Below are 23612 nucleotides of genomic sequence, written 5' to 3' on the forward strand. Positions count from 1 at the left end.
TGTATGCTGTTTCAGGGGTACGCTGTCTTTGTGGTCACAGGGACCTGGTGTCTTTGCTTGTATGACTGGGATAATGGATGAATACTAGCTCTTTAGAAAGACCTATGCAGGATGGTGAGGTAGAGGTGTCACCCTTTGTGTGAGAAAGCCATGGGAATGCATGGAGCTCTACTGTGGGACGGGTGAACGGCTATCTAAGATCTTGTGTCATGGCCTGCATTAGCCTACTGGAATGAATCCAGCAGAAAGGAACTGGAGTATCATCCTCATGAGGAGATGCTGACAGAACCTGGATTGTCCGCCTGGAAAGGAGAAGACTATCATCATGTGTGATACCTGATGCTCTACTCACTGGTATCCAATGACAGGACAAGAAGGACAAGAAGCAGTGGACACAAATTGAAATATGCAGAATTCTACTTCAAATAAGATACTAAAGATGGGGTCCAAATCTTTAGTTGACCTATGTTATGATTTTTCCACTGAAGTCAATGCCATTACTTCATTTTACAACAGCTAACATCTGGCCTGAATGCAGCAGAATGAGTAGAGAACTGGAGAAGCTGAGAAAAAAAATTACTATTTGCCAATATCTATTACATAATTGAGAAGTACAGCCTAGAAACTTTCTTTGTTGTAGTGAAATTGAACCCCTCTCGGATCAACAGATGAATATGAACTGCACGTCTTTTGCAGGATCTTGGAGAGATTCTTGGGTCCACAGAAAAATACTCCAATGCTGTTGCTGTAATCACAATAAAAATGAAACATAAAGGTAGCACAGCAGACAGGAAAATGCAACTGTTGACAGCCTCCTGTTTTTTTTGCAAATTTTGAATTTTCTTTTGAGAAATATATTTGAAAACCGTTGTATTACTGTTACAAAGGATTACTTTGTAACTCATAATACTTCAATGTTTATAGTTTCTTATTATTTTATTTATTTGGATTGCTACTTTGGAGGTCACGTTATTTTAAATGATTGTTTCTAGTTCTGATCCTCCTAGCTCTTTGTTAAGACACAGAAATAAAGACAAGGGCAAACAACACACTCCTTGTACTGAAATTATTCTATGCTTTTTCTTCAGCTACTTTTTTTTTCTAAAAAGAAAGACAGAAATCTCACTTATTTTGCTGATTTTTTTTCCTGAGTTTTTCTTTTTCCATTTAACCCTTTTTTTAACCTATGGATAATTTCTAAATGGTTGATTTATTTTTAAAATTTTCTTATAGATAGCTCACATAACATTTACAGTGTAAAAAACAAATGTGTTTATGACTGTTTGAAATAACTGGAAGCCTGATTCTTTACTGCAAAGTGCCTTAATGTGTTTTAAGAACAGATATGCTGCACATCTTCCTTGAAAACCTGTGTTTGCACACACAGAGACACACACTTCCTGAGCTACCGAAGAAATCTGAATGCAGTTAAACAATGCTCAAGATGCAAGTGGCAGCATGAGGTTCAAAACATGTGTTTCCGCATAGCAGTGGCTATAGATCTGAGTTTGGTGCCAAAAATGCAAGGCTTTGTCCTCAGAAGTAGTGCCCTAGTATTTGATTTAGTGCTCTGTTATACTCAGTTTAACCTCGAGTTGGATATTCCCACTAACTTGCAGCCAAGAGAAACCTCCCGGACCTAGATTTAGTCAGGGACTCAAAATTTAGTCAGTTCATGAGAGCTCATTGTTCCTTCACACAATAGGAACTCTCAAGGTTTTTCTATATTTTTTACCTGCAATAACACAAACCTAGAAAACTTTGTATGTTTGTTCTTCAGGATGCATTAGGAGCCCAATAAATATTTATTTCATTCAGTGCTTTCCTTAAAAGGTTCAAAAATAAACATGTGCATCTTGACTTAGAAGCAAAGACAAGATTTTCCATAACTATGGATGTAAATACAATATGTAATCGTAAATACAGGTTTTGCTATTACTTCATTGCTGGCTTTCTAAGGAAATATCACAATAGTCAGTATGGAAAATTAGTGCCCATCTTCTTCCATGAGCATCAGGAAACCAGGTTTTTCTCAGTTCTACTTAAGAAAAATCACAAAACAATAATGTTTCATCTGTAACTTTAAAAACTATGATATTGCAATAGAGTCATTTTAAAAGGTCTTTCAAAAATCGTGTTTTCTACTCTTTGACCTCTATCAAGTGGTTTTTCTATTACTGTTATTTTTGCAATTTTATGGTATTCTTGTAGCTTACTATATTATCTTTGATCCCCCTCCCCGCTTCAGCTTTTTCTTGGATCTTTTTCACCCTTAAAAATGTGTTTTCTTGCTTTTCTTTTTGTATCTTTGTCTCCTAAGTACAGGCCTTTACTTTGTATTAAAAGGTAAATTTTTGGAAATAACAAAGAGTCACAAAGATTCTGGAATTTTCTAGCGCTGAACACAAAATATCTCAAATTCTTGCTTCAAAGGCTTTCAGGAACAAAGAAGCTTTTCACAGACCATTGGCAAATCCACCAAGTTCAAATGAACTGTCTTTGCCAGCAGAGATGAACTAATAACAGAACAGCATAGTCTTGCAAGAGTAGCCAAATATGTTAGGGGAACAAACATATCCTTGACATCATAAGAAAAAAATCACAGTTTATCTCTTTAATAACCATCTTCAAGGGAAATTAATGCTACTTTGTCCTTTGTGCAGAACAGTAATTGGATTGTGTGTTTCAATTATATCTGGACAAAGGCCAGGATATTGAAATACTTCTAAATATTAGATTTTCTTGTCCAAAAATTAGATTTTATTGGCATTCTCTTTCCGAGATTTCTTCATTAAAAGCTTCATTAAGCATAAATCTTCTTTCCACACAGCAAAAAACTGAATTATTTTAAAAGGGTCATTTAAAAAGGTTCGCTCTCCCTTCCTCCCACTGTTTATGCTGAGAGAAGAGTTGCATAACAAGGTTAGAAGCGAACCTGCCTTACCTGGGATGATTTTCAGCTAGTTGCTTGAACTCAGTGTCCCAGTTTGGCCTTCCATAGAAGGTCTTCTGTCTCAAACCAGTAATTACATCCATCTTGTCATCATGATGTAGGGCTATGTGAGTAGCCTAAAGGCAAATTTACAAAGTAATCATCTTAGTATCAGCAATATATATGCCAAGGAAGAAGAGGAAACAATAATATTCTCTCTGAAAGAAAGATAGAAATATTAATTAGGGAAAGAAAATTGCATAATTATCAAATGGCTGCATTCTAGCATAGGGGAAGAAGAATTACACTCTGAAAATTGCATAAAATGACTAAAAGCATAAAAAGCACTTTGAAAAGTGAATTATGCCCAGGACCACACAATTGTTGAGATGAAATATTTGAAAGAAATAGAAATTAAATACTTACTTTTACTGGCATTGGCTTTTCACAGACAAATCTTAGATTCCTAACCCTCCAAACCGCCCTTGAATATCACACCATATATTTTTTTAGTTGAAGACAGTGGAGGAACAATAACTATTTTAAGGCTGAGTTGTAGTTTAGGAAAGGAAGGAAGTTCAATGCAATCATGTGTGATGACAAATTTTAGAAATTGTGCACCTTAAGAACTCTAGATATATCCAGATTTTTCTTTTTTTTCCTACTGTTCATGGAGAAGATACTAGCACATGTACCAAGTCTTCAGGGTAAAACCTTGACCATTTCGTGTCTTCTCATCAGGTGGAGGGAGAGGCAGAGAGTAGATCAGCTGAGGTTGAGCTCTGAATTAAGTAAGCTGCATAGTTGCTGTTGCCAAGAAACCAAATCCTAAGATCTTGAAATGTATTTACAAGTGGTGTGCAGGGTGCAGGGTTTGTCGAATTTTAACAGAAAAATTGTGCCACTTAGTAGATTGGCTTTTTTCCGTTCACATCAAGTGGAACTTTTATTAGGATTATTGGTGTCAGCCTGACATAAAACTTGTGTTACTATTCCCTAGAAGTATCAAGGGCATTAGAAGGAGCATAGTTTCTTGGTTAAGCCGAGATATATATCTGACATCTGTCCGTCAAATGCCAACAGAGAATCCACAAAGAGCTTGAAGAATTGAAAAAATATTGTAACTGAAAAGTAAAAACCCTTGTAACAGTATATATATGTACATACGTTCTAGATGTAAGTTGTCCCTCCTGCTTTGGTTCAGTTTCTGCTGAAGTGAAGTTGAGTATCATTCAAATATTACTGATGTTGAAGCTTTCATTGAGAAGAATGATTAACTGGTATTTCCTAAGTAGGAAAGATGTACAAGATAAGGGAGTGTTGTAGCTCTCTAAAGACAGGGGACCAGTTGCCAACACAATTCCTTGGCCTTGGCCTGCATAGGAGAAGCAACCTTTCAAAAGGACTGCTCTTCATCCATAGCCTTTTAGAAGTGGAATAACAGTGTTATGTGCTTGACATCTTCAGGAGCAAGGGCAGGGCCAGTTTTGGGGTAGGCTGGCTCAATTACAGAAGTGTTTCAACAGGCTCATGGGAAACTGGATAAAGGAGCTTGGGGAGAAGGTATTAGCACTCTCAAAAGAGATCCCAGCAAGAAGTGTCGTCTCCATACCCAGCTTCTGAAATGATATTTGTCCAAGAAGGCAGTGAGATGCTGAGAGCTGAAAGATGCTGGCAGCAGTTAGGATCTGTTAGGATCTTGAATTGCTTCTTTCAAAACACATAATAGGTAGTATTTGGTGATACTTTTAAAACAGGGTCATGGCTTATATAACATTGGTAAAAGTGCCATATACCTCACAATGAGAATAGATTTTTATCAGAGGAGATAGGAATGGAAATGCTCTGTAAAATTTTCTTCTGTCTTTACTAGACAGTCCTTTCATTCAATAGAAAGAGCAGGAAATTAAACAGTAGTGCAAGGAGTTTTCTATGACACTTTTTCTGCTTGGTAACTGTCTATTTGCAGTGTGCTCTGACTGATCATTAAAAAAAAAAAGAAATAAAATTATTTGGATCTAGATAAAGACTAATGCTGTGATGTAGAATAAAGATGTAGAATAAAATCCACCTATCCGAGAACTAAAGTGCCTTATGGTAGGATGAGCCTGAAATTACAAGATATTAATTTTAAATACCTTTTTAAATAAGGTGAATTATTCCATAAAATTAATTGCCATAATGTTCTGAGTGTAGCAATGTTCAAACTGGACATGTATATGAACAATGAGAGTTATCATAAATATTAAGCGTAAAAAAAGACAACACTTTTTATACAACTCTTTATTTTTCAAAGCAAAATGTCACAACCATCTTAAAGAAAGATGTGTGGACAAAATGTCCCTTCACCAACTTTTGAAAGACTTTTCCTCTAAAATACCTTGTAATTAGCACTGCTCAAAATGAGGTGTAGGAGAGGAAGGATTACTAGCTAAATCACTGAGTTCTTGTTTTCATGAAGATGAGATGGAAACAGCCTGGTATCTTTATACTTACGGTTCTTTGTCTCTCTGCTTCATCCATCATTCATTCAACTGTTCCTGTTCCATATGTTACCATACTGGAAAAGCAAGGTACATTAACTCAGACTCATAAGAACTTCATTATTACCTGACTTTCATCCCAGCCAGTAAGAAATATATGGTAGCTTAGAAAATCATGTTTCCCTTTTTCAGCCATTTTTGCTTCCAAAAAGGACAGAAGATCAGCAAACCACTCAAATGATGATGGATCTCGACAAATCCAGTAAAAATAAACCTGTCAGACAAAAAGAGTGAGATTCAAAAAGAAGCAAACTTCCAATAAAATTTAATAACTGAGTAAAATCATCAGCTGTATAGTGTGCTACTCTTCTCAACTGTAAACTTAAACATAATCACATGTCATTTGGATGAGATAGTTGCTGCCTTTTAAATAATTTCTTTTTCATCTTAAAGATTGAGTTACTATATTAATGTGCTAATAAAGATAGACGTTTCCCATGTCCCTCTGCCAATGCATCTCAGCTTTGATTTATAATGCCTAATCCTGTATTTCTTGCAAATAAATTATTTATTCTTTGAAAATTTGGCTTGATTCTCAGTTACAATTGAAAAGGAAATTTTCCTTTTCACAGAGACACATTTTACACCCTTTAATCATTTTGGTGGCTTTTCTCTGAATCTTCCTCCTCTGTTGCACAGGCATTCATAAAGAGAGTATTAAAAATATATAATTTCTTGGGATCTTGGCATAGGGTAATGCTTGCTAAGAGAATCAGACCTTTTAAACTGGTTGGCTGGATATGCCCCATGTGGTAGTGAAAGTCTCTATTTTAAGAGCCTTTGTGTGATTGCATCGTGATAAATGGGCCTGAGTCTAGTTGGAGACCTGTGGCCAGTGGTGTCCTCCAGGGATCAGTACTGGCCCAGTGCTGTTCAACTTCATCAATGACTTGGACGAGGGCACAGAGCAAGTTTGCAGATGATATCAAACTGGGTGGAGTGGCCGACACTCCAGAGGGCAGTGCTGCCATTTAGAGGGACCTAGACAGGTTGGAAAGAGGAACCTCATGAGGTTCAACAAGGGCAAGTGCGGGGTCCTGCACCTGGGGAGGAATATCCCCAAGCACCAGTGCAGATTAGGGGTTGACCTGCTGGAAAGCAGCTCCACAGAGAGGGACCTGGGAGTCCTGGTTGACAAGTTAACCATGAGTCAGCAATATGCCCTTGTGGCCAAGAAGGCCAATGGGATCCTGGCCTGCATCAGGAGGAGTGTTGCCAGCAGGTCAAGGGAGGTGATTCTGCCCCTCTACTCCGCTCTGGTGAGGCCGCACCTGGAGTACTGGGCGTAGTTCTGGGCTCCCCAGTCTAAGAGGGACGTGGAGCTTCTAGAGAGGGTCCAGCCTCTGCAACAAAGATAATTGGGGGCTAGATCATCTCTCACATGAGGAAAGATTAAGAGATCTGGCCTGTTTAGCCTAGAGAAGACTGAGAGGAGATCCGATCAATATGTATAAGACCTGAGAGGAGAATGTAGGGAGAATGGGGCCAAACTCTTCTCAGTGGTAGCCAGGGTACCAGTTGAAACACAGGATGTTCCATCTCCATGTGAGGAAGAACTTATTTCCTGTGAGGGTGACAGAGCCCTGGCACAGGCTGCCCAGAGAGAGTATGGAGTCTCCTTCTCTGAAGGTCTTCCAAACCCACCTGGATGCCACCCCGTGCCACATGCTCTAGGTGTCCCTGCTGGAACAGGGGAGTTGGACTAGATGATCTCTACAGGTCCCTTCCAGCCTTAACCATACTGTGATTCTGTGATCTTCAGCAGGATCATGTGAGAATCTCAAACACCCTTGTCTGTCTCAAGTCAAGCCAGTCCAGGAACTTCTGTGACCACTCCAGTACATGCATGATCTATTATGACTGCTTATCTACAAAGCATCCTCTAACTACTGAACTGTGTAAATGAATGTCCAATATGACCATTTCTGCAGAGACTGTTTCTGCTGAATATTTATATGTCTTATCTATACGTAAGTTGATCAATATTGCAGCCAGAACCACCTGTGGAGTCTCTGGATTGGCTAAATTAGCCATCCATTATCTTAATTAGCACATGGAAACATTCAGTTGGGTTAGGCAGAGCAGCAGCTGCCTCGGAGCTCAAATCTTCAGTATAGTCCAAAATTCGAACCTGTAAACCTTCTCCATCAGTTAGCAAAATGTTAATGAATAAAAACTGTCATTACCAGAAATATTTTTTTGCCATGATTATAGGCTTAGATAGGATTATATAAGGATATAGGATTATATAAGAGAAAGAAAAAGTCTAGTGAAGAAGGCTGACCTATGGAAAAATATCCTATTGCCTTAGACCAAGAAGGACTTCTAGTATAATATATTAAAATAAATGCTGTTTACAAAGGGTTTTTCCTTTCTTTCTGCTGAGCGTCTGTAGCATAGCATTACGTATGATATATATAATTAAAATACGATAAACACACAGTAAAATTCATCCTTATTAGTACTGTAGAATAAAGCCAACATCAGTACATTTCTATAGTTAAACAATTACTCTGAATTCTCTATTTTTTCTTCTAAGCCTCATAATATTATCTGACTGTGGAATTATTTAGGACCCTTAAAAATGTGTTTTAGATTTATGCTTCATTAGTTTTCACCCACCCTACCCCCATCAGCTACATTCATCAGCTTGATGGGTTGCCTAAGTAAACTGTCTTAAATTTTCCAAGTGCTCTTTTTGCAAATTGAGTTAGATGCAGTGTTGCTATTAATCAGATCATAATGCATGGCTTTGAATAGTCGCTTATTTGGGTGCTACTCCACTCCTTTGCACTGTGTGCATATTTTATCATATGTTTTCCCTTGTCCTGAATTTTATTCTACAGACAAGAGCAAGAGCTTTGATGTATCTTTACTGTATGGTGAAAGAAAATATTTTGTAGGTCAGCTTCATATGGAAAGTCATTAATAATTATCTGAGGATGACCATCCGTTCCTTTCTTCTTCCCTGGAGACAGAAGTGGAGCTCTGCTTCTGACCAAAGCCACCTTTTCAGCAAAGAGGTGTAAGAGATGATGAACAGGGGGATGCCAAGGAAGGAAACTTCATCAGTGGCGCTTGCTGCCCCTTCTTGGACATAAAGCTGCTCCTTTCTACCCTATTAAACCTACAGCTGGACACCTCCCTGCAAAACCCCAGTTCTGCCTGCTCCTGAATATCCCACACACCAGCAAGGGTTGAAAGGTACCAAAAAAGGATCAGAGTCCTCCCTTCATTTCACTGAACCCCTGGGCCAGTAGAGTGAGGTCACAGCAGTAGTCAAGATCACACCAAGCAGTGGGACTTGGCAGCCTGCACAACAAGACACTAATTTAGAGCTACGGTAACTGCAGGTCAGCATGCACTCTTTCATACAAATGCAGTCCAAGGTTCAAATTCACACTCCTAAATGCGCAGCCAGAACCCTATGTCATGCTGCCTTGATATCCTTTTCTAGGAGACACTCAAGAGAGATTAGGTCCACTGGTAAGACCAGCCAGCAACTAGCAGTCAAACCTATCGAGACAAAAACTGCTTTTTAAAGACAGCTCTCAGAAACACAATTATATTTTACAGTATAAAGAGTCCAGAGTTTTTAGCGTTTCAGACAAAAAATGATTTGCTGAAAAACCTGAGGAGGCGGTGCAGCTCAAAGAAGAATATTACCTTTGGTAGGAAATGACCAGATTGAAAGCAAATAAGATACCGCTTTTGTTTTGCATACAATATGTAGCTGAACTTTAGAAATTACTGCCATAATATGCTGTGGTCATCAAAGGGTTCATGAAGCAAGGGTTCTACATGGGTTCAAGAAGCAAGTTCATGGAAATTCATGGAAAAAATCGACTAAGGGTTATTAAACACAAAGATACTGCCTTTGTACAAAGACATTACTGAACTACAGGTTGCACAAAGGCAAGGAAATATTCTCCAAAGAAATATCAGTAGACAATTTTACAGTCTGTATACTTTTCCCTAGGCATTCATAAACAACTGCTGTAGGAGATGGGATTTTGAACTAGATGGGTTTTTGGTAAGATCCAGTACAACCAGTCTTAAGTGCTTACGTAGGGTAAAAGAGAAAGTAGAAGTTAGCTAATATTAGCATCTGATGGATCAGTACAATTTCACCAATTTCAACAGCAATTGATCTGAAAAATGACCCACTAATGTGAGGAAAAGATCAGTATATGCGTAACTAAAGCAAGTAGAAACGATCCAGCCATGACTAGTAGTAGTTCCTTTCCTCATCTCAAAAAATAATGGGGAAATGAAGGCTCTAAGGCTATTTAATTGTGAAGAATCAATTAGATAAATGTGTACTCTTTTTGATTTGCTAGATTTTTAAAATTATACAGCTGCAGACATTATGGAAGCTATGAGTATTTATATCTCAACCGTATGTGGGCAACACTAAGAAATATTAGTTCAATAAGCGTAATGATAGCTATACTCAAATCAAAATGAAGTTGTTAAAAAAGAAAAACCTCTTATTTATTCCCTTAATAGACATTTCTATGGTACTCATCATGGCAGAAAGAGACTGCTGAATACTTTGAGGAAGATTAAATTATTTGTAATTATACCACAAGTGGAAGCTTTTAGCCAACAGAAAAAAAATGTGGTGCTACCCTGAGATTGATTGTTCCCAGTGAAATGACTGATAAATTTTAAAATAAACCTGTGAACTTTCATAGCACCTTTCATCCAGGATTCAAAATATTTTAAAAACACTAAGAATGTTTAAGTCTTGTGACACCTGTGAAAAATAAGTAGCAGGATTCACACTGCACCAATAAGGAAGCAAAGACAGAGAAAAATAATGTATAGAAATCGTTATATATTTGTATTTCACAGGAATTCAGGGAGAGTGAATTTCTTATAGCAAAAAACTGCAGTAGGCTTACATGCATTTAGCCCTTTAGGTGCAGCTGCCTGGGATTCTGCCTAATTCAGGGCGAGGATGAACACTCTGAAGTAAACGTTACTTTCCTTGCATTGTTAAATTAATCTTGTTTTCTCCTTAAGATAAGAACAGCAATGATAATAATAACAATTTAACATGTTTACATATATAATGTACAGAATATACATATCTAACATATGTACATATATGTATACAATGTGTATACCTGTATATCATTCTTCTAGTGGAAAAAAACTCTTCTGATACAATAGGGATGTTTGCAAGTACAATTCTTTTCACATCTAGTATATATTTTAATTTTAATTTCCATCCCTTCCAAATGGTTTCTCAGCTCCAAAGACCCCTCTGGCAAACTGGACTCCTCCTCAAACTCCTCAGTTACTAAAATCCCAGATGCTTTTTCAGTGGCAGCTTGTCATTAAGATGCCTGTTTTAGCCTTTTTTCATTTATAAATATCATCCCCTTGGTCCTGTAATCAGCTCCGTATGCACTGACCCTCTCATAGTTCTGTCCCTCAAAAGCAATTTCAACATCTGTCCTTAAATGTGAAAGGTTGAACAGTTCCCACTTCAGCTTTTATATTAGAAAAGGAGCTTAAAGAAGTTTTAAGGTCCATGAGATACCTTTTGTTTCTATGGACAGAGAATAGGACATTTAACTCTGATTTTTTTTCCATTACCTTCTCATTCCTCACCCTACCTCACAATTATACTTCCCCTACCCTCACCCAGTGATGCTTCATGAATCTTTAGCAAAAAACTTGTAATAAGTTAACAAATCAAGAGTATGGTAACTCAATTGGTACCATCCATGCTTTATAGCTCCCAATGTTTTTCAATAAATTAAAGTTGTTCACAGGCAGTAATATGCATCTTGATAAACACATCTCATCCTGCATTTAAAAGGCCTTTTCATATTACTTTTATACTGACTAATATCCTTCTGATTTTCCAAGATGACAAAAGCAGGTAATAGTTGTTGAACACCGGATCAGCCACAGGCCTTCATGAAACCTGCAGCTAGACAGAGCGCCTATGCTATCCTTAAGGACTGTCTGAGGTGAACTTACAGAATTCTTCTGTAGGAAAGAGGATAAATTTCTAGCTGACCATCTACTTATCTATTTGCAAAAGTCATTCCCTTTTTTTTTTTTTTTTTCCCAATTACTACTTAAAAAAGCTGATTCCTTAATTTTTAATAAAGGAATATTTCAATGTCAATATTTTGAATATTTCTTCCATCTGGCAATGACAGTGAATTCAGGAGGTCCTGCCTACAACAGCAACAGAAACAGCTGGAAAACAGAAAGGAGATATAAAAAACTGCGGTAGGGAAAAGCATTTGCAGGTGTAGATTGGCACGTTGGGGCTTGCTGGAGAGCTCCTCTCTCCCTGCGGAACCCCCTGCTCCAGCTGTTTCCTTCTGGGGCAGCTCTGTAACCTGCTTGCTCATCTGCCTGCTTGCTCATTGTGCTCCCTGCAGCAGTAAAAATGGATCAGCCCAGATCCACTAACTGGGCTAACAAGCCAGGTTGGCTCCCTGAGGGCAGAGGCGAGCAGAGCTAGGAAAGGAGACAAAGGGGACTTGTGCAAACTCATCTGCACCTGGGAGAGTGGAAGAGGTTGTTCATAGCACCGTGACCGTGAGGTGCTGGCCCTAGTGCCTAAATGAGGAAGCTATTTTCCCCATTTTTCCTTGCCGTGCAAGTGACTGCTGCTGGGGGTGAGATAGTGCACTCAAGTGAGTCTCTAGCTCTGTACTGCCTCTTCAGCTGTGGCAAAATAAGCCAATAGAGCTTATTTTAACAGAGTGATAAGCTTTCCCACCTACCTTCTGCAGTGTCAGAGCTGTGCTAGGATTACAGCTTTTATACCAAATGGATTTTAGAATAGAGGCAAATGGTGTGACTCCTATTCCGGCTGCAATGCACACGCTCACTGGGTAGTGAAAAACATCTGTAGTTGCAGCTCCATACGGTCCATCCACAGCCAACCTACAGCAGTAAGACATTTAATTAAGAGGCAGCAGCATATCAAAGGGATGTAAAAGTTAAGATCTGTTAGGCCACATTTTTTTAAATTGGACTTCCGTTGAATGTGTTAAAATGAAAGAAAGACATGTGAAAGCTGGCACATGAACTACACATACAAATGCGTTTAATTTTCAGAGCTTGCCATTTAATAGCAAAGCAACTGTTTTTCCTGAACTGAGAGAACAAGAGCACCCATGTGGTTTTGGGGCCTGGCCATTTATTTAGGCATGCAATTGCAATTTTCTGGCTTTCTGGAATGTGATTAGTCATATAAATGCATGTCCAAATTTAGCTATGAAATTTGCATATTTAATTATGAATTACTGAAAAGCATCCTGTTTTTAGAGCTTCATTTTCTATACTGTATATCTCAAAGGGGAGAGGAACAGATTATATTAAGCATTTTGAAAAATTCTCTGTATGTATAAAAGTAAAAAAAGGGAAAGAAAGAAAGAAAGATATCATCATATGCAAGGAAAATATTACTTTCTCATTTTTTCAGAGAAATTAGAATTAAAAAAATATGGTTTTGGCAGTAATATTATACTTAGTAACTGGCAAAAAGGGGAAATTTATGAGCAGAACCACTTGTTTATATTACTTACTCCTATAATCAACATTGTGCATTTGAAGCATTTATTTTGGTCAAAATTAGAGATGAAAAAGAGTATTAAATAATCAGTTCCATTCTCATAGAAACATGGAAGGTAAATGCATGCTCTACTTCTGAGTGCTCTGTCCAGTCTGTCTTTAAATAATATATATGTGAGATCTTCCATTCCCTTCTCTGGAAGATTGTTTCACTATCTGACACTCACTTTCAGAGAAAACTAGCGTGCTTTCTTCCAGATTTCCTCTAGCCTTGTGCTCATTATGGCACGAATCATCTTAAAAATTCAATTGAAATAGTACAAACAAATATGCAGACATATGAAGAATGAAGTGTTTTAACAAGAAAAGGAGTACCACAGGCAAAGGTATACACAAATACAGGGATGTAATGTATCTGAAAACTACTGTTGCTTTCCTTATGTACGCCTAAAGTCTTAGCATTTTCTCTTTTATTTGTACTTCTCAGAAGGTTTGTTTTTATTTCAGTATTTCAAATGGTCTGTAAACAGCTACTCAAGGATAAGTTTTGAAGATTTGGCCTCAGATGTAAAAAATGTAAATTATTTTTGATATATGCTTATTCAGATTATTGACCAACCCTCTACTTTCTGAACTTTCAAAACTTCCTGTTAATTTAAAATGCAATAGGAAAAGCTTTTCATCAGATATACAGATTGCAATGTTACTATACATATATATATATATATGCGTGTGTATATATATATATATGCCTGTGTATATATATAAAAAGTGTCTAAGAATTGCTTTGAGGTTAGCCTTATACATAGTTCAGTGTGAGCATGGTAACAATTCTCATGATTGTTAACAGATTGAAAAGGATTGATCTGGAATTAATTTCAGGAGATTCTTCAATCTGTCTCCATGCTGCAGAACAGGATCAATTTTATCTAAATCGTTCTTTACAGATAGTTGTCTAGTCAATCTGTTTCTAAACCCTTCAGTGGCAGAGATTTTATAATCTGTTTGAAATCCTTGCTGTTCCTGTAAGTAGAGAGCTTTAACTGATTCAAAGATGCAGAGAAGTAAAGAGGACAATAGTGGGAGAAGATAAAACCAACCTATACAATCCATTCATTTGACCTACAGTGTGTGTAGGAAGGTAGTGTGCCAAGTAGAAGTGTGTATGCCAAGAAAGGAGTAGAAAACAGAGGAGTAGAAAATGTTTTTAACTATATTTTGATTTGTCCACATTATTTATGTCAATCTGCACAATTTCATTAAAAAGATGTATGGTACATTTAGGGAAGGCATGGAAGCTACTTAATTTAAAAAGGTAATGTTGGAGGATTCTTTCTCATGTTATTTCTGAAACTTAAACATCTTGATCAGCAGGCATCTGTAGTATTCTTGATGATAATAGGAGGAAGATTCAGGGACAAGGTGCTAAAAGAGTAATAATGTGAGTCAAAAAACCCTAGGAAACACAAAATAGAATCTAGCAGTTTTTATAGCAGTAGTCTCTTCTATGGTCTTATCTCTCAAATTAACCAGAAATCACAGTTAACAGTCTTCTTTAGCTGTATAAATGTATGCGTATTTTATTTTAACCCTCTTTATTAATTACAATATACATATTTTATTTATAGAACCCTATCTTACAATTAAGTTGCTAAATATCTTTTGTTTTCTGCTCAGTTTTTGCTGCATATTACTTTTTAATATAGTCACTGATTAGGTTATTATTTTTAGAAATCGGTACCTATGGAAATTTTTTAATTTATTGCTAGATTAATTACTGATCTTTTTTAATTATATTGCAAGAAACAACTGAATAGCGGTATTAGACACCCTAACAAGATTAAAAAGAAGGGTCTTCATATATGACAGAACTGTCATTTTCAACCCTGTATTGTGGCCAACAATATTTGATAGCATTTTTCCCTTTCCCATTCTCCACCCTGGCTGTCAATCACCTCAGACCATTTCTGTCCCAGTTCTGCTAAAATAGCATACTTCTTATTCTGGTTGCCCTTAACAAAAGCTCAGCTTTCATTTCTAATTCTTATTAACTGCTATAAAACAAGATCTGAAACAGGCTTTCACTTCTGCCCCCACATTCTGGTATGCTTCTGTAGCTTGATGGCATCTATAAGCTTTTTAGGGGAATGTCCTTTAGCATGCAGGCCCCATTAATTTATATAAATGTAGTTAAACAAGTGCCTTTTGCTGCTCAGCTTTACTAGAACTTCATCAAAACCAGTCTTCTAGCAGGAAAAATAACCTTTCAGGTCTGGATCCTACATATTCCATAAGAATTATCCTCTGCCAGGTCATTTTCTTTTCCTAGAATTTCTGCTACAGCAGGAAATAGCTAAATGATTTGAATTCATTACATAAATATTCAGATATGCAGCTAGTGTAAGGCAAGGTGGCTCTATTATCTTCAGTGGAGCCCTGTTGACTTGCACCAACGAAGAAATCAACCTGTGTGTGTTAGTTTGCCAAAGACACCGAATTTGAATGCTGATAACCTTGGTAAATTGGAACAGGTTTTGGACACCAGAAAAAGAGTTGAGAGAAACAGCTGGGGGAAAAAAAAAAAAAAAAAGTAAAGTTCTGGTAGAAACTTGTAGGACCACAAAATATTTAAGGGGAAAAACAGGACAATTAGATATCAGGTGATGGAAGTCATCAGGAGAATATGTTCAGGCAAATAGCTAGCAGATAACTTCTAACTCATTTTAGTTTAATTCACAAATATCCACCTATTGAAATAAATATCTACAGATGTAGATGATACAAACATAAATAGACATAAATATGGATAAAGTCCATACAGATGGACTTTAGATCTTTGATTAGTCATCAGGTTTTCTTGATTGCCATTGTCCTAAGTTGACAACCATGTTTGCTTAGAATACTTTAGAAAAATGACTGATTTTTGGATCCAGAACTGTGATTCTCTGTGTCACACAGAATACACACAAAATTAATTAACATGAAATTGTTAAAATATATTTTTAGATGTAGAACTAATATTTTGAAATGTATTGCTTATTATTCAAACCTTGGTAACATCCACAGTTCCCTGAAAACATTTTCCTCTGCTTCAAAGGCCTTGAAGAGGGCTGCAGTCCAGTCCCCAGCTACTCTTATGTGAACACTGAAAAATTCTTCCTCAGGAGCTGAAGTGAGTGTGAAAGGATGCCACTCCAGCTGTGAGACAGATGAGCACTGCAGAAAGATGTACTGACCAGGTTCCATTTTAAAGCCACTTTTCTTCATATTAAGTTCAAGGACTCCAGAGGAATGCATCACCACCTGAACAATAATAAAAGATCCGATTTAAGCATAAGGTCTATAAGAAGAGCCCTAAACAATAAAAAAGGCCTAATAAAAGGTAACTTTTTTTTTTCCCTTTGGTTATAGGTGACTATAATCATTTCTACTTGATTTCAACAAAAAGCTAATAAAAATTGTGATGCATAGTGATTTTTAAAAATCATATATAATTGTGTTTTCTATATGCTATAGTTTTAAGAGTATTTAGAGTATGTAACATACAACAACATGAACTATGAGTCTAAGAAGCAGAGTAAGGCCTGTAACAAATCAAAACTTTGACTTTCTATCTTATCAGAGCCTAGACAAAACTATTCCTTAATTGACTAGCATGATTTTTTCCAGTTTTACACTCAAGTAAGACAATTGACTGACATGGGATTATTGTTGATTTTTCAAGAAGAAACAAGCCCAATGAGTTCAGTTCTAATATACTTTAATTAAGAGCTCACCTCTGTTAAGCAGTCAGCTCTAAACATCACACATGCAATACACATACTATAGCAAAATTCATCCAGCACACTTTTTTCCCCCTCATATGAGATAAGCTTGATTCTGGACTGGGCTGCCTGAATAGCAGCATTCCTGATTAATCCTGATGTATATTAAATAAGCCCTAAGTACATAAAGTTATTTACAGCTACGATAAATAGTTACAATTTTACTGATAGTAATGAAGCTTTGACCATTTATGCTAATTGATAATACATTCCTTAATCTCCTGGAAGACTCCGGTTTTTGAGAGCAAAAATGAAATTGATTGTTTCTGTGCCATTTACTGCAGTAGTATGTGACTTTCACTTCAGAAAAAGATATTCCCTGACCAGAGGTCTGTGTTATGGCAATAAAAGCTCATAAATCTGGTACTTCGACACTCAAGTTTGATCTTATATGGAATGCACTCAATGGATTTGCTACTGGAATAATTGCAAAACATAAAATTAGTAACTGACTGAAACTAGGATTCTCATGGAAAAGCTGCTGGATCTGTAACCGAAAAAAGATCATAATGAAGAAAAATTATTAAGACCAAAAAATCATTTGCATTCAGTTCTTTGTATGCAGTTATACAAGTTACACTGCGTACCTTAGTAATGACCACCTCCTGACGAAATCTCCAAAATCGAATGATTCTTTCACAGATGTACAACAACACAGGACTTAGAATCCACTTCCAAGCCTATAGAAAGCTTCATGTTAAAACTCCACAAATTTATTTTAATTTCTACAAAATTATTTTATATTTCTGGCATAAAACAGCATTTAGTCTAAAAGAAAATTATTTGAATTCTGTAATTTTTGATCCACCTTTCTTAAGACTGATTTCTTGTGTAACAATTATGGCTTTTTCTTAGAACAGACATATGGGACTCTTTCACAGACATACTCCAAAAGCAGTGCTAATAACCATCTGTATTCTGGCCAAGAACCAGCCTTAAAAATCTATTCCTACTAACAAGCAAAAAGATAAATTTATTTAGAAGTTATATAGAGATGTCATCGGATGTAAGGAAGTATAGATGCATACATTTATATAATATTACCTGTGGCCTTACTATTTTGTTACTATTTAGAGGCTAAAATAATTCAGGAGGATCAGAGTAGCTCTCATTGTCAGCTGTGAATTTTCTGATGTTGCATGAAAAAGCATTAAGCCTCAAATATTCAGTTAGAGGAATGGGATATATTTCCATTTAATTCATTAGGCTGATCTGTAGCAGTAAATGTGTTTTGTTGATCTAAGATACTAAGCTGATCATATTTTAAGTATTGCAGATGATTGCTGTACGTGTACGTGCTGTTCACTCATATGTGCTGATCACGTTGACAGTCAAAGGTACTTGGCTATTCGAGTATACTAGCTGATGATTTTATTCTATATTACTGTTCTATTGTACTGTGATAGCTTAGATAATTAGATGCAAGTCAATCTTCAGGATTAAAAATTTCAATTTTTTCTGTCTATAGAAGATACCATTTTATTTCCAGTAACTACACGCATAGCTCATTTGTACTAACTGAAGACACCAGAATCATGTGGTTTTAAAAATCTCCAAAGAGTAACTTTGCTTGCTGAAACATTGAATTTGCTATGCAAGCTGGGTAACACAGGTTACAAAGTGTATTTTATGGGAGGCAAGCCATAAAATTATGTGGCTTCCTTAGAAAGTGCTAAAAGGATGGAGTGGCAATTTCCCAAGGTTAAGTCTTGAAAATTAAATTAAAAAAATACATGATTTAATAATGTGAAGAAGCCAGCATCAGCCAGAAGATTCTGAGTTAAAGCACAAACTCAACTCATCCGTTGTCCCTAAATACTACAGGTGTCTCTCTGCACAGTGGGTAATTTCACATATCTTGAATATATTAGCATACATCAAGCCACAACAATGCTGAAAAGTGTTTTTCCTGTCTTCTATTTGTGCTACCTGTAAATAAAAACACGTGATGGGAATGTTAAGACTTCAGGTTATCCTACAAGACAGGAGCTCAGTTCAGATTTCAGATGTGCCATTGCCTCGAGCGAAACAGAGCATTCAATTCAAAACGTCTTTTGGTTGGTTTAGGGCAACGGGACATCAACTAGGAAGGCTGGGCTGCTAAGCAACACAGCTCCTGGAGAGATAATCAGGACATCCATATTCTCGCCCAACTGGTGATTTCCTCCTGTAATGAGAATTTGCAGATGGGGCAGTGAAGGCTCAGAGGAGAATGCAAGAACAATAGTCTGGGTGCCCTGGGTACTACCAAAGTGTGTCTCACTATTGGTGGTCAGATCGGTCTCCCACAGGAGCAGGGAGCAGATGTGGCCTTACTGAGAGATGAGCTTGGTCGCATTAGCCTCTCCCAGAAGCAGTGGCCAGCAGGGCCAGTCTGGTGTCCCCAGACATGGTCACAGCTGTGCACAGGGCTGTCCCCTTGCTGCCTCAGCCACATCTGCATCTGCCCCTGTGTGCATTGAAGAGATCTATCCATGGATTTCTGTCCTCTGAATGAATTTTTGGATGAATCAAATGTCTAGCGTGTATCAGACCAATGTGCATTACTCATCCAGCAAAGCACTGTTCTTATTGATGGTCTGTATGCCGTATGGTGATATCACAATTCATTTAAACTTGACTTTGCAAATATGCAGAGAAGTGTGGCTTACTAACTTTAACACAGAGAAGTAGAAGATCTCTCTGGTTAGCTTTTTAATAAGGAGTTTCAAGGGATACTATTGGAAGCAAGCTTGTGTCTGTATTCACAGTACATAGCCATGTATTGATTTTTATGGCGACATTGTAGCAGAAATTTTTAGAGAGGCATTCACTTTCTCATTAATATGGGGGTTGGATAAAGACTAACAATAGTTTAGTTTAAGAAAAATCTATGCCAGCCATTAAAAGAGCTACAAGACCCCAAATGCTAATTATTCCCCTTAAAGATTTCTCTTGGTGTTTTTTTTTTCTTTTTGGAAGGAGTAACAAAAACTTGCATATGAGCAAGCTAAATCTTTAGTTGTGAATGTTAAATGATCTTGTTTAGATGCTAGACATCTGACATGCTGTACAAGTCTGCTATTTAATTACCCCCTGTGGATTTGCAATCTTGTTGCAGCAAAACCACCCTTCCGTGGGACATTTTTCTTGCCTTTCTCCCTTTCCTTTCATAATTCTCATTTTCAAATCCTCTCCTTTTTAACTAACTTAAGATCTCAAGGCTGGACAACATGAAGTGTGCCCCAAAGGAAGGACATAATTTTGTCTCCAATTTCTCTCCCTTGATACTTAGAATATCCACATTAAAGCATTATTAGTTATGATAATAATAATAATTTGCATCCCTAGATTTCCTATTCCATTATATTTTCTGTATCTCTAACCTTGTATGATTTTCACCTGAAGACTATGTGTATGCAACAAACACATCAAAGATAGTGGTAATACTGAAGAATGAAAAATAAGTGTGCACAACAGATTTAAATAAAGACCAGTTCTGAAATCCATACCCTTCAATGTGATTTTTGCCTAGCTAAAGGATCTTCCAGAAATAATAATTATTTATAGAATGAAAATTTTATAAAGCACTCGTTATGTGCATTATCTGTAGGTAGGGATCACTTTTTTCTACTGTACAGGGAGAGGACATGGAACAAAAATGTTACATAAATCTCAGAAGAGCAGTAGCACCATACATTCCAGACACCTATTTACTAAGATATTTGGTCTCTTGAGCACTAAGTCAAGAGCAGAACTTACCACAGGTCTGTTGCCTGAAAACTCTGGCAGGGGACACTGAGTGGCTTTCTCCCATTCTAAATAGTGATCTTTACAGTAAGTGACATTGTGAAGCAGCAGACTCTGAGGCGTCTGACCTCGAACAAGCTGACTTAAAACAAAAATATTAATCAGTGAAATGCTTCTTTCCATTTTTTCTAAGTATTTGTAGGTTTGTACTACTGCTTCAATGCAGATATGCATTCAGCAGAATATTCAACAGTCGGCTCTTTCAAGCCTTTTCTGCTCTCTTGTTCTAATCACATTTCCTGTAGGTTTGCCATGGATTTCTATCAAGGGAAGGAATGGTATATATAAATGGATTTTAAAATGGAAAGTCCTAGCACAGAACACATACATTTGGCTGTCTAGCAGAATTTGAAAGTTCTTTGGAGCAGATGCTTTCCATCTATGAGACTCGGGTATTGCTTTGAATAGCAGATTATAAAAGATTATAAAAGAAAAGATTATAAAACTTAATAGTGACATACCCTGTCTTTTGCCTTTGCTGCTTTCTAAATGCATTTTTGAAAGTTGAAAATAAAGGTGGGGGACAACAGTGAGATGTGTACATTCTAAACATACTAAATTCTGGCTTCTTTACTTCAGAAAATGTTAACGCTGTGAGATTTCCCTAACTCATTAATCCTGACTTGTCAGTTTAAATGGACTTCAACTAGTATGGATTATGGGTAGAGAAAGAATATTTTTATAGGAAATTCAATTGTTTCTCTTTATTTTCCCTTGCATGCTTACTTTAGTTCTACCGCTTTAGCCTGTCCTGCACTTGTATTATGAGAGAGTAGAGGACAAGAAGTGCCTTCTTTTTTGTGCCTATGTCATGAACTGCCACCAAGATAAAAAATGATGCAGACTCCAGTGAGTAGTTGCTTGGGGAGGTTAAAGAGATGGGAAGGGGATGAAACCTTGATTTTTGGCTCCCTCCTTTTGATAAGTAGCAGTGACAGAGATGATTTGGGGCAGCAGAAGTTATTCTAGTGCTGTCTGCCCCCAACCTTGAGCAACTATTGTGTTTGTTTTATACTACTGATATTGGTATTAAACAAACGCCCCCTTTTCGAAGAAAATTAAATTAGTTGCTGGTGGGTGTTGATCAGTTGGTTATGTAGATGGACCTTTGAGAGAGAGAGAGAAGGAGAGAAGAAGAGAGAGATCTCTCTTTAATAAAGGCAGGATGTAGTTTACAGTGCTTGTTTGCAGCTCTGCCCCTGAAGCTTAGGACTAGTTAACTGGGCCAGTTTCAGGCACACTCAAAAGCCAGACTGAATGTGAAAACTCTCAATTCACAAGGGAAGAGGTGAGAAAAGTAACACACCACAAAAGTGTACAAGGCTGTTATTTGTGTTATTTGCCCTTTGGTAACCCCATACACCTCAGGGGAACAGACACATGCACACACAGCTGAAAGCTGGTCCAAAAGTTCCTCTGCATCTGAGAATTATTGTCCGTATATGCTTTAGGGTGGGCAATACCAGCTGAATTTTTTATAGAACAGGCACTAGCACGTTATGATGACATGAAGGACTGTGTCCATAGATATGAAAAGCATTACTATAACTTGAAGCTATGTGTACTGTAAGTAGTCAACAGGAGATCCATAAAGCCTGTTCTCTAGGACTTTGCATTGCATGTATTCAGGGGGTTACTCTGGACTAACTCCAGTTTGGTCCCATGAACTGATCACTTGTTAGTACTTGGACCACATGGGAGCATTCCTGCAGAATAATTTTCAGTATAGTTTCATCCAAAAGCAGCCTAGGCCATGTACTGGAGTACAAGACTCTTCCTTAGTATGAACAAAAGCATAGTAAATGAGAATGACCAGCAGATATGATTCAAAAAAAAAAAAAAAAAAAAAAAAAAAAAAGGCAATGAGAAAAGGAGGGAAGTGAAGAAGGCAAAGGAGGAAGATATTAATGGAGCTAGAAACAGAAGACAGAAACTTTTTTTTTTCCATAAACAGACAACTTCTTACTCTCGCACAGAATAACCAAGGGTCTTACTGCCCCCTGAGCTTCTTAAGCAGGTTCCCGCAAGCCTGCGGTCTGTTCTCAGTGTGAGAACCAGAAACCCTATACCAACAGGGTTGGACAGATGTTTGTCTTGTGACAAATAACAGGGAGAGAATCAGTGACCTGACACCCTTCTCTCTAAAAGTCACCTGATAAGGCTAGTGCAAAGCTTGAGATTTTTCTTCTACGGTCATTTAGACTGACAATGGACCACCATTGCTGCATACCGCATCTTAATGCTGAGAAAATTTGTAGTTCTTTATGTCATAGTGAAAAAGCAACAAAACCACTTTACTTTTATGGATACGTAGGAAAAGATCCACAGGGACATTCACTACTGGGTAGCTGACGTGCTGTAAATTCTCATAGCTCACTTGGTCTTCTTTGTGCTTTACAAGCATTTTACGCGGAAGAGGTCTGAGCAAAAGGTTTATTTGAACAGACAAAAGATTGATTTCTAACCTGGGATGGCCCTAGCTCCCAGGAGTGGAAGTTCTTTCATTCATTCTGATCTATTGATAAGGTGCAGTTTGTGAGAAGGGTTTGAAAGAACAAAAACACAGTTTTAGCCCTCATAAAAATGATGCCTTTAAATTTCGAAGTGCTTTCATTTTGCAGTTTGTCTCTAAGCAAAGATCCCAGCAGCTTGTTAATGTAAGCAAAGAATACTACAGATCTGAATCCTGTTTCATCTCAGACTGTATACATATATCTGACAGACTTCATGCAGATACTCACCCTATACCATGCAATATTAAACCAATAAAGAAAACTACGAAGAGATGGTGGGTGTACCAGAACACCTCATAGAACGACCTTCTGATGAGCTCCGTGGATGAAGTCATGATGAGAATTAAAGCCACAGTAATCACAACTCCAGTTACCCCAGCTGTGGTTGTTAGAACCTCTCCTAATGTGTTCTAGAATAAGAAAAAAAGTATTATTTTTGTTATTAATAATATTATGTTAT

The 23612-nt window shown here is 37.2% G+C and overlaps 1 protein-coding gene across 1 annotated transcript in view; it reads right to left on the bottom strand.

Annotated features, from left to right (window-relative positions):
- Positions 1–618: 618 nt before the first annotated feature.
- NOX3 (NADPH oxidase 3) overlaps positions 619–23612 on the bottom strand; it is a 37275-nt gene continuing 14281 nt past the window's right edge. Inside the window, exons 6-13 of the mRNA XM_026044395.1 lie at positions 23381–23562; positions 20592–20721; positions 17438–17530; positions 16076–16329; positions 12234–12396; positions 5543–5689; positions 2945–3069; positions 619–745 (exon numbers count right to left, since the gene is read on the bottom strand). Of these exons, the coding sequence (XP_025900180.1) occupies positions 619–745; positions 2945–3069; positions 5543–5689; positions 12234–12396; positions 16076–16329; positions 17438–17530; positions 20592–20721; positions 23381–23562 (1221 nt within the window). The remainder of the gene's footprint in view (positions 746–2944; positions 3070–5542; positions 5690–12233; positions 12397–16075; positions 16330–17437; positions 17531–20591; positions 20722–23380; positions 23563–23612) is intronic.

The sequence above is a fragment of the Nothoprocta perdicaria genome, unplaced genomic scaffold (assembly GCF_003342845.1).
Source record: "Nothoprocta perdicaria isolate Ctin4 unplaced genomic scaffold, notPer1 scaffold_36, whole genome shotgun sequence".
In the NCBI taxonomy this organism is placed as follows: Eukaryota; Metazoa; Chordata; class Aves; order Tinamiformes; family Tinamidae; genus Nothoprocta; species Nothoprocta perdicaria.